At 44.7% G+C, this 14,738-nt stretch overlaps 2 protein-coding genes across 4 annotated transcripts in view; one reads left to right on the top strand and one right to left on the bottom strand.

The window, feature by feature from the left end:
- Positions 1 to 1,162, bottom strand: part of NHLRC3 (NHL repeat containing 3) — a 39,504-nt gene extending 38,342 nt beyond the window's left edge. For 2 of the 3 annotated variants that reach the window (XM_019524338.1, XM_019524337.1), the window contains exon 1: positions 801 to 951. In XM_019524338.1, coding sequence (XP_019379883.1) covers positions 801 to 908 — 108 coding nt within the window. In that variant the 5' untranslated portion in view covers positions 909 to 951. Of the gene's footprint in view, positions 1 to 800; positions 952 to 1,001 lie in introns of those variants that run through there. The other variant, XM_019524339.1, reaches the window with a different exon arrangement.
- Positions 1,163 to 1,367: 205 nt separating this feature from the next.
- PROSER1 (proline and serine rich 1) overlaps positions 1,368 to 14,738 on the top strand; it is a 26,941-nt gene continuing 13,570 nt past the window's right edge. The window contains exons 1-8 of the mRNA XM_019524336.1: positions 1,368 to 1,659; positions 5,460 to 5,525; positions 7,428 to 7,496; positions 8,172 to 8,266; positions 10,484 to 10,577; positions 11,107 to 11,217; positions 12,911 to 12,994; positions 13,338 to 13,416. Of these exons, the coding sequence (XP_019379881.1) occupies positions 1,615 to 1,659; positions 5,460 to 5,525; positions 7,428 to 7,496; positions 8,172 to 8,266; positions 10,484 to 10,577; positions 11,107 to 11,217; positions 12,911 to 12,994; positions 13,338 to 13,416 (643 nt within the window). The 5' untranslated portion in view covers positions 1,368 to 1,614. The remainder of the gene's footprint in view (positions 1,660 to 5,459; positions 5,526 to 7,427; positions 7,497 to 8,171; positions 8,267 to 10,483; positions 10,578 to 11,106; positions 11,218 to 12,910; positions 12,995 to 13,337; positions 13,417 to 14,738) is intronic.

The raw sequence follows: 14,738 nt of genomic DNA, 5'->3' as shown, positions 1-14,738 counted from the left end.
GACCACCAGTATCTGGGGGAACATTTGTTCACCATAGCGCCCCAAGAGATGACGAGGTCGAACGGTCATAAACTACTGTGAGACCATTTCAGGCTGGACATAAGGAAGACTTTCTTTACTGTCCGAGCCCCCAAAGTCTGGAACAGTCTGCCATCCTGTGACCCCTGCTGACTTCCTGCCCTTTGGGCGGGGGGGCTGGACTCGATGATCTTCCGAAGTCTCTTCCAGCCCTAATGTCTATGAAATCTATGAAACCAGTCCAAGGAACCAGAGGGTGCTGTCCAGTGAAACTGCCTGGAGACATGAACAGAACAGGGGCAGGAACTGAGACCCAGGCCTGTTTGACACACATTGCTAACATGGTCTGCCCAGAGAGCAACAGCTAGCTCCCAATAGTTAATGGGGGAGGGGGTCCTGGACTGAATTTGTGGGATAAAGACAACAAAAAACAGCGTAAAGGACTGAGGGTCCAAGCACGCCAAGGGGGCAGCGAGCATAGCACAACGAGCTCAAGCAGCCAGTGGACAGAGCCTCCTTCCTGGTCTTACAGATGCTGAGCTGGGCCAGAGCCAGGGGGAGGAGGTGCTGCCCAGGAGGAGCTCAGGAACAACACTGTATTTTATTTTTTTCATCCTTTCCGAGGCCAATCCCGTCCCGGGCTCAAGGGGCAAAGCCCAAGAGTCACGTTGTAACTCCCCCCGCCTCGGGCACTCCCCACACGCCCGCTGCCCCGCTTCGTCTTAGCCAAGAGGAGTCAAGCTCCAACCCCGGCCCGAGGTGGGGGGGAGGGGGGCGCTTACCTGCGCGCCGGGCACGGCCCCGAGCAGCGCCAGCACTAGCAGCGGCAGAGCCATTGCCGCCGTTGCCCTGGCGACGAGCCGGCAGCGGACCCCACCCCGCGGGCGCATGCGCACTTGCACCGCCCCCGCTGCTGGAGATCAGGGTGGGGAAGTCAGTCAGCAACACGGCCGCGCGAAGCGACGCAACGCGACGCGACGCACTGTGTGACTAGAGGACGAGGCTAAGCCCCCTGCTCCCGGAAAGTGGCGCGTTAAGTCACACGACCAATGGGATTAGCCCTCCTCCGAAGTTGTTTCCGTGAGTGCCTGAGAAAAACAAAATAAAACAAAAAACAACCCAATCATGCTGCGGAGGAGAAAGAACTTTGAAAAGAAACCAAAACAAAAAAAAAGCTCCGTTGGCTCCTGCAGCAGTCTCGCGGCAAATGAGTCTAGTGGCATGAAGGCATAATCTTCAATCGCCTCACGCGGTCGCCTTTGGTTGCATGGAGGGGGCCTCTTAGGCGTTGCCTCGTGACGTCATTGGCGCGCGACCAAAGAGGTCGTGGACCCTTGAGGCGGGTGGTGGGAGAGCGAGTCGCTACGGGGCTCGGAGAGGCGTGGGCCATGGACGCTGGGGGCCGCGGGACCCGTTCCCGCTCTGCCCCTTGCCCCAGGCCCTCGCCGCGCGGGGGGACCATGAGCCTCTTCCCTTCGTAAGCCGCCTTCTCCCGGGGCCGGGGCGGCTTCTGCCCTCGCCCGCCTAGTCTGTCCTTCCGCGGTGCGTCCCGGCAATTGAGGGGCGCGGTCCGGAGGCCTCCCCCCGCGGCTGGAGATGGACAAGAAGTCGTTCGAGACGGTGCTGGATGAGATCCGGAAGGTAACGCGGCTCCTGCGCGTGTCGAGGCTGAACCTCCCGGCGGGGGCTCAAGGCGCTTTACCCGAGCGCCTCCACCGCGAGCGGGAGCTGCAGGTCAGGGTTTCGCAACAAAGAGGGGAGTCGCCCGCACAGGAGACTGGCCAGCTGTGGCTGGTGGTGAGCGCAGGGTAGTGCAGGCCGGACCCCTGGCAGGGGAAGGCTCCGAGCCGAGCGGCTGGTTGCGTTGGGTTCAATGTGAATGCTTACTAAAACGTATATAGATGTATACATCTAAGAACAGCTGCTTACTGGGTGAGACCATAGGTCCTTCTTGCACAGTGTCTTGTGTCACAGGGACAGAGAGCAGATGCTGAAGTGGAGAGGGGGCTGGGTATGACTGTGGTTTTCTCCCCGCCCCCCGCGTTCTTTGCCACTTGCAGTCAGCCCCCTCCCCGCAATTTAAGGAAGTTTTGACTCAGAGGCTGTATCCCTAACTCTTGTGCTCAGTAGCTATGGATGCCCCTTTCCTCCAGGAATTCGAGGACTTATAATTTACTAGCCAATTGCCCATCAAGAATGATGGGGAGGGGGCTAGGATGGAGCATTGCCACCTAACACCCCATGCTGCCGCTGTTCTGCCTCTTGCAGGGACGTGGCTGGGGGAGTTGGGGGCAGCCCTGCTGGTCTTGGTTCCCCACCCTCTGTCCAGGCCTCAGCCCGGCTTTGGAATCATGGGGGTGCTCCCCCATGCTTGGAGCACTCTGATTGGCTGTTTCCATCAGCTAATCAGAGTAGGAATAAAGCGTGACAGATACACAGACTTTTATAATAATTATTTTATAATATTAGAATAGTAGAAACTATAAATGGTTTTCTTTGGGACTATTAGAAACAGTTTACAATAAAGTGAGCTTTTGTTTATGTAAACTTACATACCTCTGATGCAGTTAGTCTATACAGCATCTCTCCTTTGCCTTCTGTACATAGATGGGTGATTGTATAAGTAATAAAAGAGTGGCGGGTAGGATGTAGTCATTGCATTTCTCGCTGCGCTTGTCTAGATCAGTGGTCTCCAAAGTGGGGTGCACTAAGACAATCCATTGGGGGGCAGGAAGAAAATATTAGAACTTCTATTTATATTTATACTTATTTTCTCTCTCCCTCTCTCTATAGAGAGAGAGATTATATACATGTACTACTGTACTAATATATTATGTACTAGCTGTATATATAGAGATCTATAGATCTATAGATCTCTATATATACAGCTAGTACATAATATATTAGTACAGTAGTACATGTATATAATTTATAAATAAATATACATATATTGGGGGTGCATGCTCAAAAATTTTTTGCTGATAGGGGTGCGCAATAAAAAAGTTTGGAGACCACTGGTCTCGATTAAGGAAGTAACATGGATTAAGATAGTGTGTGGATTTTAAACTCGGAAGCTTGTTTCTTGAATGACTCCACATGTAGATAACTGTTTTATTTTGGGAAGAGTTCTGTGGGCTCAGCTAAAGGAACAAAGCACTCGTGTTCTTGAACAGTAGTGTCTTGATCTGACGTTAATCAGGAGCTTCTCTGAAGGTGACGCTATCATGGAAGCAAGCTCAGTTCACTTATATTTATTTGCAAGATGCTGTGAAGTGTGAAAGGTGTCAGGAAGTGTAAACAATTACAAAGGTTCCAAAACTTCTGTTTTGTTCTTGTGCATTCATTTGATGCTTGTTGTGAAGTATTACTGTTGTTTCTGATTCTTCAGTAATCCATTTCACTCTTAACTTTTTTTCCCATTTGCTTAGAAAATGATGCTGAATGGCTAAGCATCTCATATTAAACTAGATAATTTTCTACTAAAATGTTTATATTCGAGCAGGAAAACTTTAAATATATCAATCAATTCTTTAGGACCAAGGCATGAATGTGTTGAATAAATTGCTATAATATTATTTTTCAAACAGTTTTGTCACTTTTTCTTTATTGACTGAGTTTAGGGATCGTCTTATGCTGCATAGGATAGGGTTACCGGAAAGTTGAATACTACTGTAATTCCATATGGGGTTTCACTGACTCCGGTCTTTACCAGTTGCTTCGTGCAATGCACCCTGGTTTTTATCAGCTTATTTTTAAATACAGTTTTGAATGCAAGTAACATGAGTGTCCTAGCTTTAAAGCACTCAGTGTGCCTCCCCCCATAATTATCCTATGACTAGGAGGCCTCGTACAAGTTGGCATTTTTTCTTTCTCAGTTAAAATGATAATAGTTTCTTAAGGGGGAAGACACCATATTCTTTTAAGAACCAAAATGCTCTGAAGAGTTGGTATAAAGAAACATTCTAGTGCTTCAGCTGTTTGGTGTGTAGCCTCTCTGAAAAAACAAGCTGCTGCATGTATTGTTTGGCCCTGGGAAGCTCTTAGCTATCAGCCTACATCACTTTTATAGGGTCATCGGACTATAGGTATATCTCTGCATTAACTACCTTCTCACCTGCTGTCCCACCTCTCTTCTGAAACTGAATAGACCCAAAATAGAAGTTCTTAGCTTCTCTTCCATCATAGAGAACAACAGCCTTGCCTTTTCAGGCTGGCACTCTTGCAGTTACTTGACTCACTCTCCTTTTCACATTTTGGCATTTGGGCCAAGTGGCTGGATGCGAAGCTGACAGCAGTGCAGAGTTGCCGTGGCTGCTTTGCCCAGCTCTGTGGGGCCCCCTAAAGCGCGGGGCCTGGGGCAGACAACCCTGCAGACAATTTTCAGTGCTGATCCAATACTGGACTGATGCATGGGTGTACCTATATTGATTAATGGACAAAATTAGATTAATTGCTGAAGATGAGCATAATCTTACAGAACGCATCTTTCTCTGCCATGGAGTGCTCTCGGCTTGCACCTCCACAGCAGGCTGGGGGGAAGTCCTCCTTCAGTGTTCAATCAAGCAAGTATCTTCATACATGGAGCAGTCCCTTTGGTGTGAAAAGTTACCTTGCCCAATTCCTTCCAGTTACATTACCAATGTATGGGTGCCTCGGAAACATGATCATAACATGATCAATTACCACACTCCAGCAGACTTGATTAATGGAGTCTGCTTATTACAATGCATTGGAGCAGCCTTGTTGCACATGTATAGGTGCCCTATGATATTGGTTTCCCTTGAGATGGAAAGGCAGGCTTCTGTTATGCAAAATTAACCTTATTAACCTAATTAACTGCCGCCTGGCAGTTTGCTGTTCTAGTCAGATAGAGGCCCTCATATGTAGCAACTGCTTCAGTTTTCTGATAGCTGCATACATCACAAATGTTAGTTCTGTGCTAACAATGCCTGTATGTATAGTTAATTATAAGGTTGTACTTAAGGAATGTCTGGTTTCTTCAGAAGTATTTGAAGCAAGGTATTCAGCTAAGTGCTTTCAAATGTTCATTTTAATTAATTACCAAGTCTTGGTTAGAGAGCTGTTAAACAGTTAATAATGGAACCAGTCTATTTAAAATGTGGAAGGAATAGAAAGAATGATAATGGTGTTCTTCTGAAGTTTTTAAAAGGGAAATGGTAAACTTGATAGAGAAACTAAAGAAGTAAAGATGCATTACTGTGTAGCTTTAACGTCTTCCCTGTGCTCACAAATACTCACATTATTCTTCAAGGAGTATACAACTCCTTGTAACAAATGCCATCAGTAACAAATGCTAACTTGCTTTGCAACATTAGACATGTTTTTCATATGAATAGTTTTGGTTGGTTGTTTTTTTTTTGCAGATGGTTGTGTTATAATTAGGTTTTATCAGTTAATTGCTGTTCTCTTGTGTTTTCTAGGCTGTATTGACTGAATACAAGCTAAAGGCTATTGAATATGTACATGGATACTTCTCTGGTGAACAGGTAAAGTTCTACATACTTCTCTGTATTTTCATAAAATATCAGGTCCTGGGTTCTGTCTGTACACTAAAGTACAGACCGTGGAAAATCGGATACAATTTGACTTACTTGAACATCTGTGTGTGTAGAGCGCCTCTTGTCAGCCCTGGCCCCCACCCACCTTGCCCCACGCAGATCCAAAGACACATGCCCTCCTGGGGTGCGTGCAGTGGCGGGAGCTGCCCCCCGGACGAGCCGTAGTTCCATCCCATGCCCTGGCTGGGCAGTGCTTGCCCCAGCCCCACTCCCTTCCTCACTGCGGGGGGCCTCAATCTGCCCCTCCACCCACCATGCCCCTTCCTTCCCCCTTTCCCTGCAACAGACTTACCAGCTAGACACAGCTCTCCAAGCTGCTGGGCTGTGCTCCTTGCTGCCTACGTGCTACATGCATGCACGAAGCATTTATCAGTTAAATTATCAACCACATCAGGCAAAAAAAGCTGATTTCCGATGCAGTCAATTTTCTTTATATTGATGCTGATCCAGTAGTGGACCAGTGTATCAGTGCACCTCTACTCAGCTGTCACATGGAGCTAGTCTGGGCACATGCTGAATGTAGCATTACCAGGTCCAGCCCAGGACCCTTTGGCAGTACCGTGAACTAGATGATCCAGCCAGACGAGCCCTTTCTGACCAAGTGGCTGTATCTGACACCCCTGCTGCAGTGGCATCTAAGGTCCTTAAAATATATCTGGCTGGAATGCATGACTAGAAGGGCTAGGAGGAGGAGGAAAGTGACCTTTCTGGCCTTCCCGCATATCTGAGTGGCTAGGGACTAGGTTCTAGGCCCCCATCACCCAAAGGGAGTGAGCTTGAGTGAGCTGGATCTCTGACTCCCTCAGCACATCATTCTACCAATCGCACAACAGATCAGGTATTATCCAGTCTTTTCTTTGAAGCATCTTTTGAAACTGGTATTCTGGGCAGCCTCAAGAGTCCTGTGAAGTATATATTGTCAGGAGGAAAAGAGCAAGCGGGAGAGTGTATGGCTTAACAAAGTGCCAGCTTGCTTGGAAGAAAGAGGGCCTTTATTTCTAACTTGGAATCCTGCTCCCAGTGAGGCAGAAGCTTTCCTGTACACTGCTGTTTTCCCCATTTTTTTTCCTTGTGATTTAGTAAATACAAGAGACTGGCTTTTTTTCAAAAGGAGCACTAGAGGAAGGCTAGACAATACCTGACCTAAAGCATCATGCTGACAAATCAGAAACCTAGGTCTCAAATACTTGATGGTGAGAGGAGGCTTAGAATCACTTTCATCAGCTTCTCCCACAAGTGTCTGGCCACTCACCTGTTGGGGCCAAAAGATAGAAAGCTTTCTCCCTCCTCCTCCATTTTGTTCTCAATGTACATGCCCAGTCTGTACATGTATGTAGCTGTTTAATGTGCACAGGCTTTCATGGCCAGAAATGGAATTCCTGCATGCAGATTACCAAAAATGGTAAGTTAGATGACTAGGAAGCATTAAAATGCCACCCTGAATGTCTGTAACCTTGTGTGGGACTATACTTTTAAAAGCGAGTTCACAATTTTTCTAGTATATATCTTGTACATTGAGTATATTTGCTTATTTGTATATTGTGTATATGTCGAGTAGGAGTACATGTGTATAAAATACAAAAGAGCATACATATTCATTTATAAATACATTTCCTAAAAAAGCCAACTCTTTTCACTTGATAACCTGTTAGTATCCTAGGGCAAACAGAAAACACAGTGTATATTATTGTGTGCACCTGATAAAATATCAATGTGCATATATTTAGCAAGATTGCACTGTTCTTGAAAAGTAAAGTAACTTCAAAGGTATTTGATATTGTTAATAAAATGTACATATATAAACATGAACAGTATGCTTGTCTTTTTCAGGTTGTTGAGTTGTTAAGATACTTTTCTTGGGCAGAACCACAGCTGAAAGCAATAAAGGCTTTACAGCATGTAAGTTTTTTCATGGGATACTACTGTGAGGTGTTTGCCTGTTTCTTCTGCTCTTAATTTCCATTACAACTACTTTTCCAGCAAATGGACATAATGTATAATTGTGTGCTTACCTCTTTACTTAATTTCTCTCTTGATGACAGCGTACATGAGAGAGGTGGTTAATTGTGTTAGTCTGAGACCAGTCAGAAGGAAACAGCAGATTTGCACCTTTAGGCTAACTTAAAGATGGAACTGCTTTCATAAGCAGCATCTTGCTTGATCTAATGAGAAGGATGATCATTCCTTTGTATTATAATTATTGCTTTCCGTTTCCTCTGCTTCCTGTAGTCCCTTGTCCATATCTGATGAAGCAAGCTCCTGATTACAAAAGCTTATGCATCTCTGATTTAGTCTCTAAGATGCAAATCTACCCTGCCTTCTGCCATCGTAATGTATGGCCTTTTACTCTACAGGAGTGTCATTCTTTCTGTACTGGATATTACAGAATGGTGAGCTGTCAGTGAGTGAATAACTGCTGTTAAGATGAGTAAATAGAGTGTGGTGATTGTTTATTTAAATTCAGATATAGGGATTTTGCTTTAGACTCATGCATTAAACTCATGAATTAAAATTAAGGGGTACTGTCTTATAATTTGTGTAACCAACCTTTTTTCTTCTGCTTGTACTTGTCAGAAAATGGTTGCTATCCCAGCATCAAAAATGGTTAACATCCTCAACTGTTTCACCTTTAGCAAAGACAAGCTTATCGCTTTAGAAATCTTAGCTTGGTAAGTATCTCTTATGTGTTGTGTTAGTATATCAAAATGTTATAGTTTTATTCGTGTACAAAAAATGTCAGACAAAGGAAAATGTCAAAGAAAGCATGCTGTTCCATTTTAAGGTGGAAATACAACTTTAAAAAAAAAAGAAATTCATGCTTATGAGTAGAAAAAGGATTGAGTAGAACTTTGAACAGGAGAGGACACTCTCCCAACATACATTGGTATTGAACTGTGTCACTCTGTGGGCTAATCTACATGTGAAATTAATGCACCTAAATAAACTCTAGTGCAGTTTGCACCGGAGTTTATTGTTCCCAGATGCAGCATCTTCACATGTGCCTGGGAGTGCAGCACATTGGGCTGGAGTAGGGCAGCCCTGCCTGCCAGGGGAGGGAGGGGAGGGGAAGTTGTTATAGTCTGCCAGCTTGGAGCTGCTTCACCTTGGTTCAGTGTGCTGTGGAGGGGCTGACTGGGGCACAAGGATGCTACTGTGTGGGGCTAGCCAGCCGGCAGCTCCCACACTATAGCATCCTCATGCCCCAACCAGCCCCAGTCACCATCAACACTTGTGTTGTGGCAGAGTTGATTAGTTTACTCCAGCCTAATAGCACCACTTGTGTAGACATTGACCGTTTACTGTGGCATGTATTGGGCATCTCTGCAATAAGTGTCTCATGTAGATGCACCCTGTTACTGGTGTCCTTTATCTGGCTGAGACCTGACAGTTAGGTAAAACTTATGTGGTGTATTCAGAAGCCATTTGGAGACTTAGATCTCAAATTCTCTTTCCATTTACTGAATGAACTCTTCCAAGTATTGAATCCACCTAGGTGGACCTTTAGCTTGCTCTCCTCTATCCTAAGCCTTGCATCTTCTGTATTTTTAGAACCCAATAAATATTTAATTGCACTTGGTAAATAGTTTTTAAGATGTGAGTTATGTCAGTGTCTACTTAAACAGGTGTGCTTGTTTGTTGAATCAGAACAGTATTATAAAGGGTTTTTGTGGTATTCCAAAGGAATATTTATATGGAAAAGTTATTGCTCCCATGGATCTTTTTGTTATATCAATTTATGTTTATTACAGATTTCAGCACTGTCTGTTTTGGAGGGCTGTTATGCTAATGATGTTTTCTATCTATATTTTGTGTAAGGGGTGTTTTACCCATACATGAAGTGCTGTTTTTATAGGTTCATGACGTTGACCCTCTTGAGAACTTCTTAGCATGTAAACTCTTGACATGAATAATTATACATTTTTAGGAGGTGTTAGTCTCTTAAACACTTCATACAGGGCTTTTTATGCTTATGCTGCAAACCAGCAGAGCGGAGAAAACTCAGTCCCAAGGTGAGTCGCATCTTTAATACCAGTGTGCTGAGGTGTTTCTGAAAGCTTTTACTGGCTTTTTGGCTGGTCGCATTAGCATTACATTTCCTTCATTTTAATGTCCTTCGTTCCAAACTGTAATGGAAAGTAGCTATACTTCATAAGGGTTCTCACAGTTCTCCCTGATACTGGTTTGGAACAACTTTGGAAACAATGACCTACTACTACTAAGGTCTTGAGGCAGAGCTTGTATGTTAGGGTTGGGGTTGCCTGGTGCAGTTTGTTTTGTTAGGGGGTAGTAGCTTATTCCTCTAATTTAAATTTAATTGGGGAAACTCCACTTCCATTTGGAAGCATCTGAAATGTTTCATTTCTGCAAAATATGGAGCTAATTACTGAGACTCCTTTCTTTTTGATTCTGGGGAAAACTAGAGATTGGAACAGCAGAACACAGGCTGGTAAGGAACAAGAAAATATGCCAAGTTGGAGAGCTTGCTGCTGTGAATGGGTTTGGTCAGAATGAATCTGCTAACCGAAACCTCTCAGTGCAGTTCATTCTGTTTAATTTGGTTGTTTCTGATCATAAATTCAGATGGGTATTTTTTTTACGTAGTGTATACATTTAGAAAAAATTGGGATATGATATTTCAGTCACAGTTATGATAGACATCCTTTCGTCTGAGGGTTTTTTTCATTTATTGACCTTTAAGGCAAAGAAATCAAGTTGTGCATAGTGTTAAGAATGATTTTTATGTGGACTGACTATATTTCTTGAATATATTGCTGAGAACTGTTTGAAAAAAATAAAGCCCTATTGAAAAACTGTTGATATTTCTGGTAATCTGTGATAAGTGGATAACCTGACAGTAACTCTTTAATTAATGGCTTTCTTTGTAGCAACATTGTTGATGCTCAGAATTATCGTCTTGTTGAAGATCTGTTCAGGATTAATATGTCAGAGAAGAAAAGGTGCAGGAGAATTCTTGAGCAGGTATTAGAGATATCGAGTTATTTCCATGGCCTCTATCATTAATAGCCACCAGAAAGTGCTTGAGGAGATTGAACTAGATAATGTGAATCTGCAAGAGAAATAAAAAATAACTGGGTAAGCAGGGAGAGGAAGTTTCTGCCAGGCATTAAGATTATGTAAAAGAATGGGTATGGAAACCTCAGAGAGAATTAGGGGAACTATCTACTTTAAAGACATTTCAAGTGCTGTCATTACCTTCAATATAAGCATAATTGGGCCCAAAGGAATATCTAAACAAGACAGGAATACTGCATCTGATATGCAGTGAATAGGAAGGAATAGCAGAAAAGAACTGACATAAAGGGTTAGGTAAAGTTGTGGAGAGCTTTAGATCTGAGAGTTCCTTGTAGGCCTGTTCCTTCTTAGTGTAGTATGAATAGCATGACAGTGAAATTATACTTTTTAAAAATGCTGAATTTCAGACAGTAAATATTACAGTTCTGTTTAGGCTTGTAGTTCTTTAAATCAATTTTCTTTCGTTGTATTGCAGGCTTCCAAAGTAGGCTGTAAAGCGCCTCATGCCATGATATCTTCCTGTGGTATGATTCCTGGAAACCCTTATCCAAAGGGAAAACCAAGTCGCATAAATGGGATTTTTCCAGTAAGCATAGTCCTATTAAATAGTTTTTTCATTAAGCATTCATCAGGTACAAATAAAAATAATCCAGTTATATTTCTATTGGACTCTTGAATAAACAGCACTCCATGTATGGGTAAGTGTGGCAGGGCATTGTGTGCACCTGCCACTTTGAGGGCCTGGAGATGGCAGCTGCCAGGTTCCTAATGAGGACAGCCATTTTAGATTCATGGCTGCCCATATAAGCAAGGCAGTTCTGCTGCTGGAGCAGGCAACAACGTTGCCTGGCTGGAGGGCTGCTGATATCACCTGGAAGTAAGGGAGGAGTTGTAGGGGATGGATAGGAGGCTCCTGGTCCTGGTCCTGGTCCTGGTCCTGGTCCTGGTCCTGGTCCTGGTCCTGGTCCTGGTCCTGGGTACGACCTAAAACTGCACCCTGCTGGGAGTGGGTGGCCCGGTGCGGCTCCCGGTGCTGCAGGAGCCCCCAGGAAATGCCAGACCAGTTACCACCTGGGTGAAAGGCGGATCAGGGCACCTTTAACCCCTAGCCCCCACAACCGAGTAGGTTACCCCTTGTTGGAGGGTTGGGAAGGTGGACCCCATGAAGAAGAGTAAGGGCCATTGACTTGGGGGCTGTCTGAACTTCCCCTGACTGGCCCATGCTGGGGCCAGGACTGGAAGGGCCGGGGGGTCCACCGCTAGGAATGCCCAAGAGCTGAGGGCCTGGGGTTCCAACTGGCCTGGAGGTGGGCCAGGGCTAGTAGCCGAAGGTCCCGGTGAGGGGATCACACCTGGGGAAGCAGCTCAGGGAGCTGTGTTGCCTGGTATGATGGCAGAAGTGTCCACCTGAGGGGAAGAATCCAGGTGAGGTTCAATAGTAGGATTCTGGGGCCCAGCGAGGGGCCCGATGATAGTGAGAAAAACGTGATGCCATCGGCAAGGCTTGGGCTGCAGTGTAGGGGAGGAAAGGAGCCGCAGATAGCACTCCTTGGCATTGGGGCAGGAAATGGGCAGCCTCCTGCTTGATTAACATCTATTAACTAATTGACATCAAGGCATGGCAGGCGAGAACACGGGCCGTTAGCCCAGGAACAGGTGGGCGGGCCACAGCAAAAGCGGCCCCGAGCAGGCCCCTGTTACAGTAAGACACTTTTTTTCTGCAAGAAGTAGATAAGATGCCACAAATATGCTTGATGGAATTGTAGGAACTAAAAGTTGAATGTTTGTTTAAATTGTCATCTCCCAACTCATTTTTTAGACCCAATACAGAGTTGATCTCATTAATACTTTCATTAGGTCTAGTGCAGTTTTAAATATCCCAAACAAAATGATGCTATAAGTGGAGATGAACTCCGCTGATTTGTCTTTGTAGTGGTGAGGTCTGCCAAGAAGAGAATGTGGGGGAGTTTGGGTCAAAAGAGATGTAGGTAGCTTATGAGCTGTGCAAGGAGCAGGAAGAGAGGTGAGCCACAGGAAAGGCTGAGAGCCACTATTATAAAACAGCCTAATTAGAATTTTCTTATTTATGATTCAAACAGCATGGAACAGATCTTTTTGTTAGCTGTTACGTTACTGATTTAACATGATCAGAATAGCTGTGCATTTGAAAACAATTTAGAGAGGCTATTGTGTAAACCCTTATGTAGTGAAACTATCTCCACACCCTCTTGTGTTTATTTTAAATAAATGCTTAATAGCAGGTTGTTTTCATGTTTTAGGGAACACCTGTCAAGAAGGAGAATGAAGACGGCAGTAGTGAAGGAAAGGGAATAGCAGCCCGTATACTTGGACCATCCAAACCAGTATGTCTTAAAACAGTAGTATTTATAAAGCTAATTATGAAATTTAAAAAAGAAAGGGGGAGGACGGAGCTTTTTCTTTTGTCTATCAATATGCACTGATGGCTTTATTTATGCTGTTGAATCTTGTGTAGTAAAAATTATGCAGTGACCCAGTATTTTTGTACTTTAAAAAACCAAAAGGGCCAAATTCCTATTCATATAGTTCTTCCCTAAAGAAATAACATTGGTCTGTTCAATATCAGTAGGATTGTGTGGTGCTTTTCCCTTTGTTAGAGTAACATACTACTTAACTCTTTTCTCACTATTGCCTCTTTGTTTTTTTGTTTGTTTGTTTTCTACATAGGCTCCATCAACGTACAATCCACACAAACCTGTTCCATATCCCATTCCACCATGTCGGCCACATGCAACTATTGCACCAAGTAAGACTTCTTCATGTTTTACATTGTTCTTGTGGTTTTAGCCATTTGCCTTTTATTTTCTAAATGGGCTTTGTAGTGATACCTTTCTGCCATAAACACATTTTAACTTGATTTTTATTCCGTTTGCAGGCTCCTTTCATACTAGAAGCAAACATGCATGTCAGGAAAAGATTAGGATATTAACAGCTGTTGAGCTGTTAGGGCTTGTTTGATTATAAATATTTGACTTCTGTACCACAAAAACCAAGGAAAGGTTTGAGGCTTGTCATATAGGTGCTTTCTTTAAATCTGGCTGGGAAGGGGTGGTAAGGATGCTATTCCTTTTTATAAGCCCAAAGGCTACATCTTTAAGGAGTGAGTTCATTTCCATGGTTTTAAGCCACATGATGGTAGAACTCATGTCAATGCATCTCCCAAGTCCTCACAAAGACTGCAAATCATTTCTCTGACTTTTGGTCCACAGACATTCAGTCAGATGGATCACAAACTGGCTGGAGGGCCGCACCCGGAGAGTGGTGGTGGATGGGTCATTTTTGACCTGGAGTGATGTGGGCAGTGGAGTCCCCCAGGGCTTGGTCCTCGGGCCTGTACTGTTCAACATCTTTACCAGCGGCTTGGACGAGGGGGTGAAAAGCACCTTGTCCAAATTCGCGGACAACACTAAGATGTGGGGAGAGATGAGTATGGTAGAAGGGAGGGACAGGCTACAGCTAGATCTGGACAGGTTACAGGGGTGGGCGAATGAGAATAGGAAAGGATTCAATACCGACAAGTGCAGGGTACTGCACCTGGGGAGAGAGACCCAGCAGCATACATATAGGCTGGGAAACTCCCTTCTCGTCAGCATAGAGGCAGAAAGGGATCTTGGAGTCATTCCGGATTCCAAGATGAACATGGGCTGCCAATGTGAGGACACGGTCAGTAAGGCTAACCACACCTTGTCGTGCATCCACAGATGCATCACGAGCAGGTCCAAGGAGGTGATCCTCCCCCTCTATGCAACATTGGTTAGGCCGCAGTTGGAGAACTGCGATCAGATCTGTGCACTGCACTTCAGGAGGGATGTGGCCAGCATTGAGAGGGTCCAGAGGAGGGCCACTTGCATGGTCAAGGGGCAGCAGGGCAGGCCCTATGAAAAGAGGCTACGAGACCTGAACACCTGTTCAGCCTCCACAAGAGAAGGCTGAGAGGGGATCTGGTGGCTGTGTATAGACTTACCGGGGGGACCACTGGGGAATGTGAGAAGCCCAGTTTCCCCAAGCACTACCTGGAATAACTATATATAACGGCCACAAGTTGATTGAAAGTAGGTTCAGGCTAGA

The sequence above is a fragment of the Gavialis gangeticus genome, unplaced genomic scaffold, assembly GCF_001723915.1.
Source record: "Gavialis gangeticus isolate Ggan-Ray unplaced genomic scaffold, GavGan_comp1, whole genome shotgun sequence".
In the NCBI taxonomy this organism is placed as follows: domain Eukaryota; kingdom Metazoa; phylum Chordata; order Crocodylia; family Gavialidae; genus Gavialis; species Gavialis gangeticus.
The sequence above is the reverse complement of the archived record's forward strand: the minus strand, read 5'-3'. Positions and strand labels throughout refer to the sequence as shown.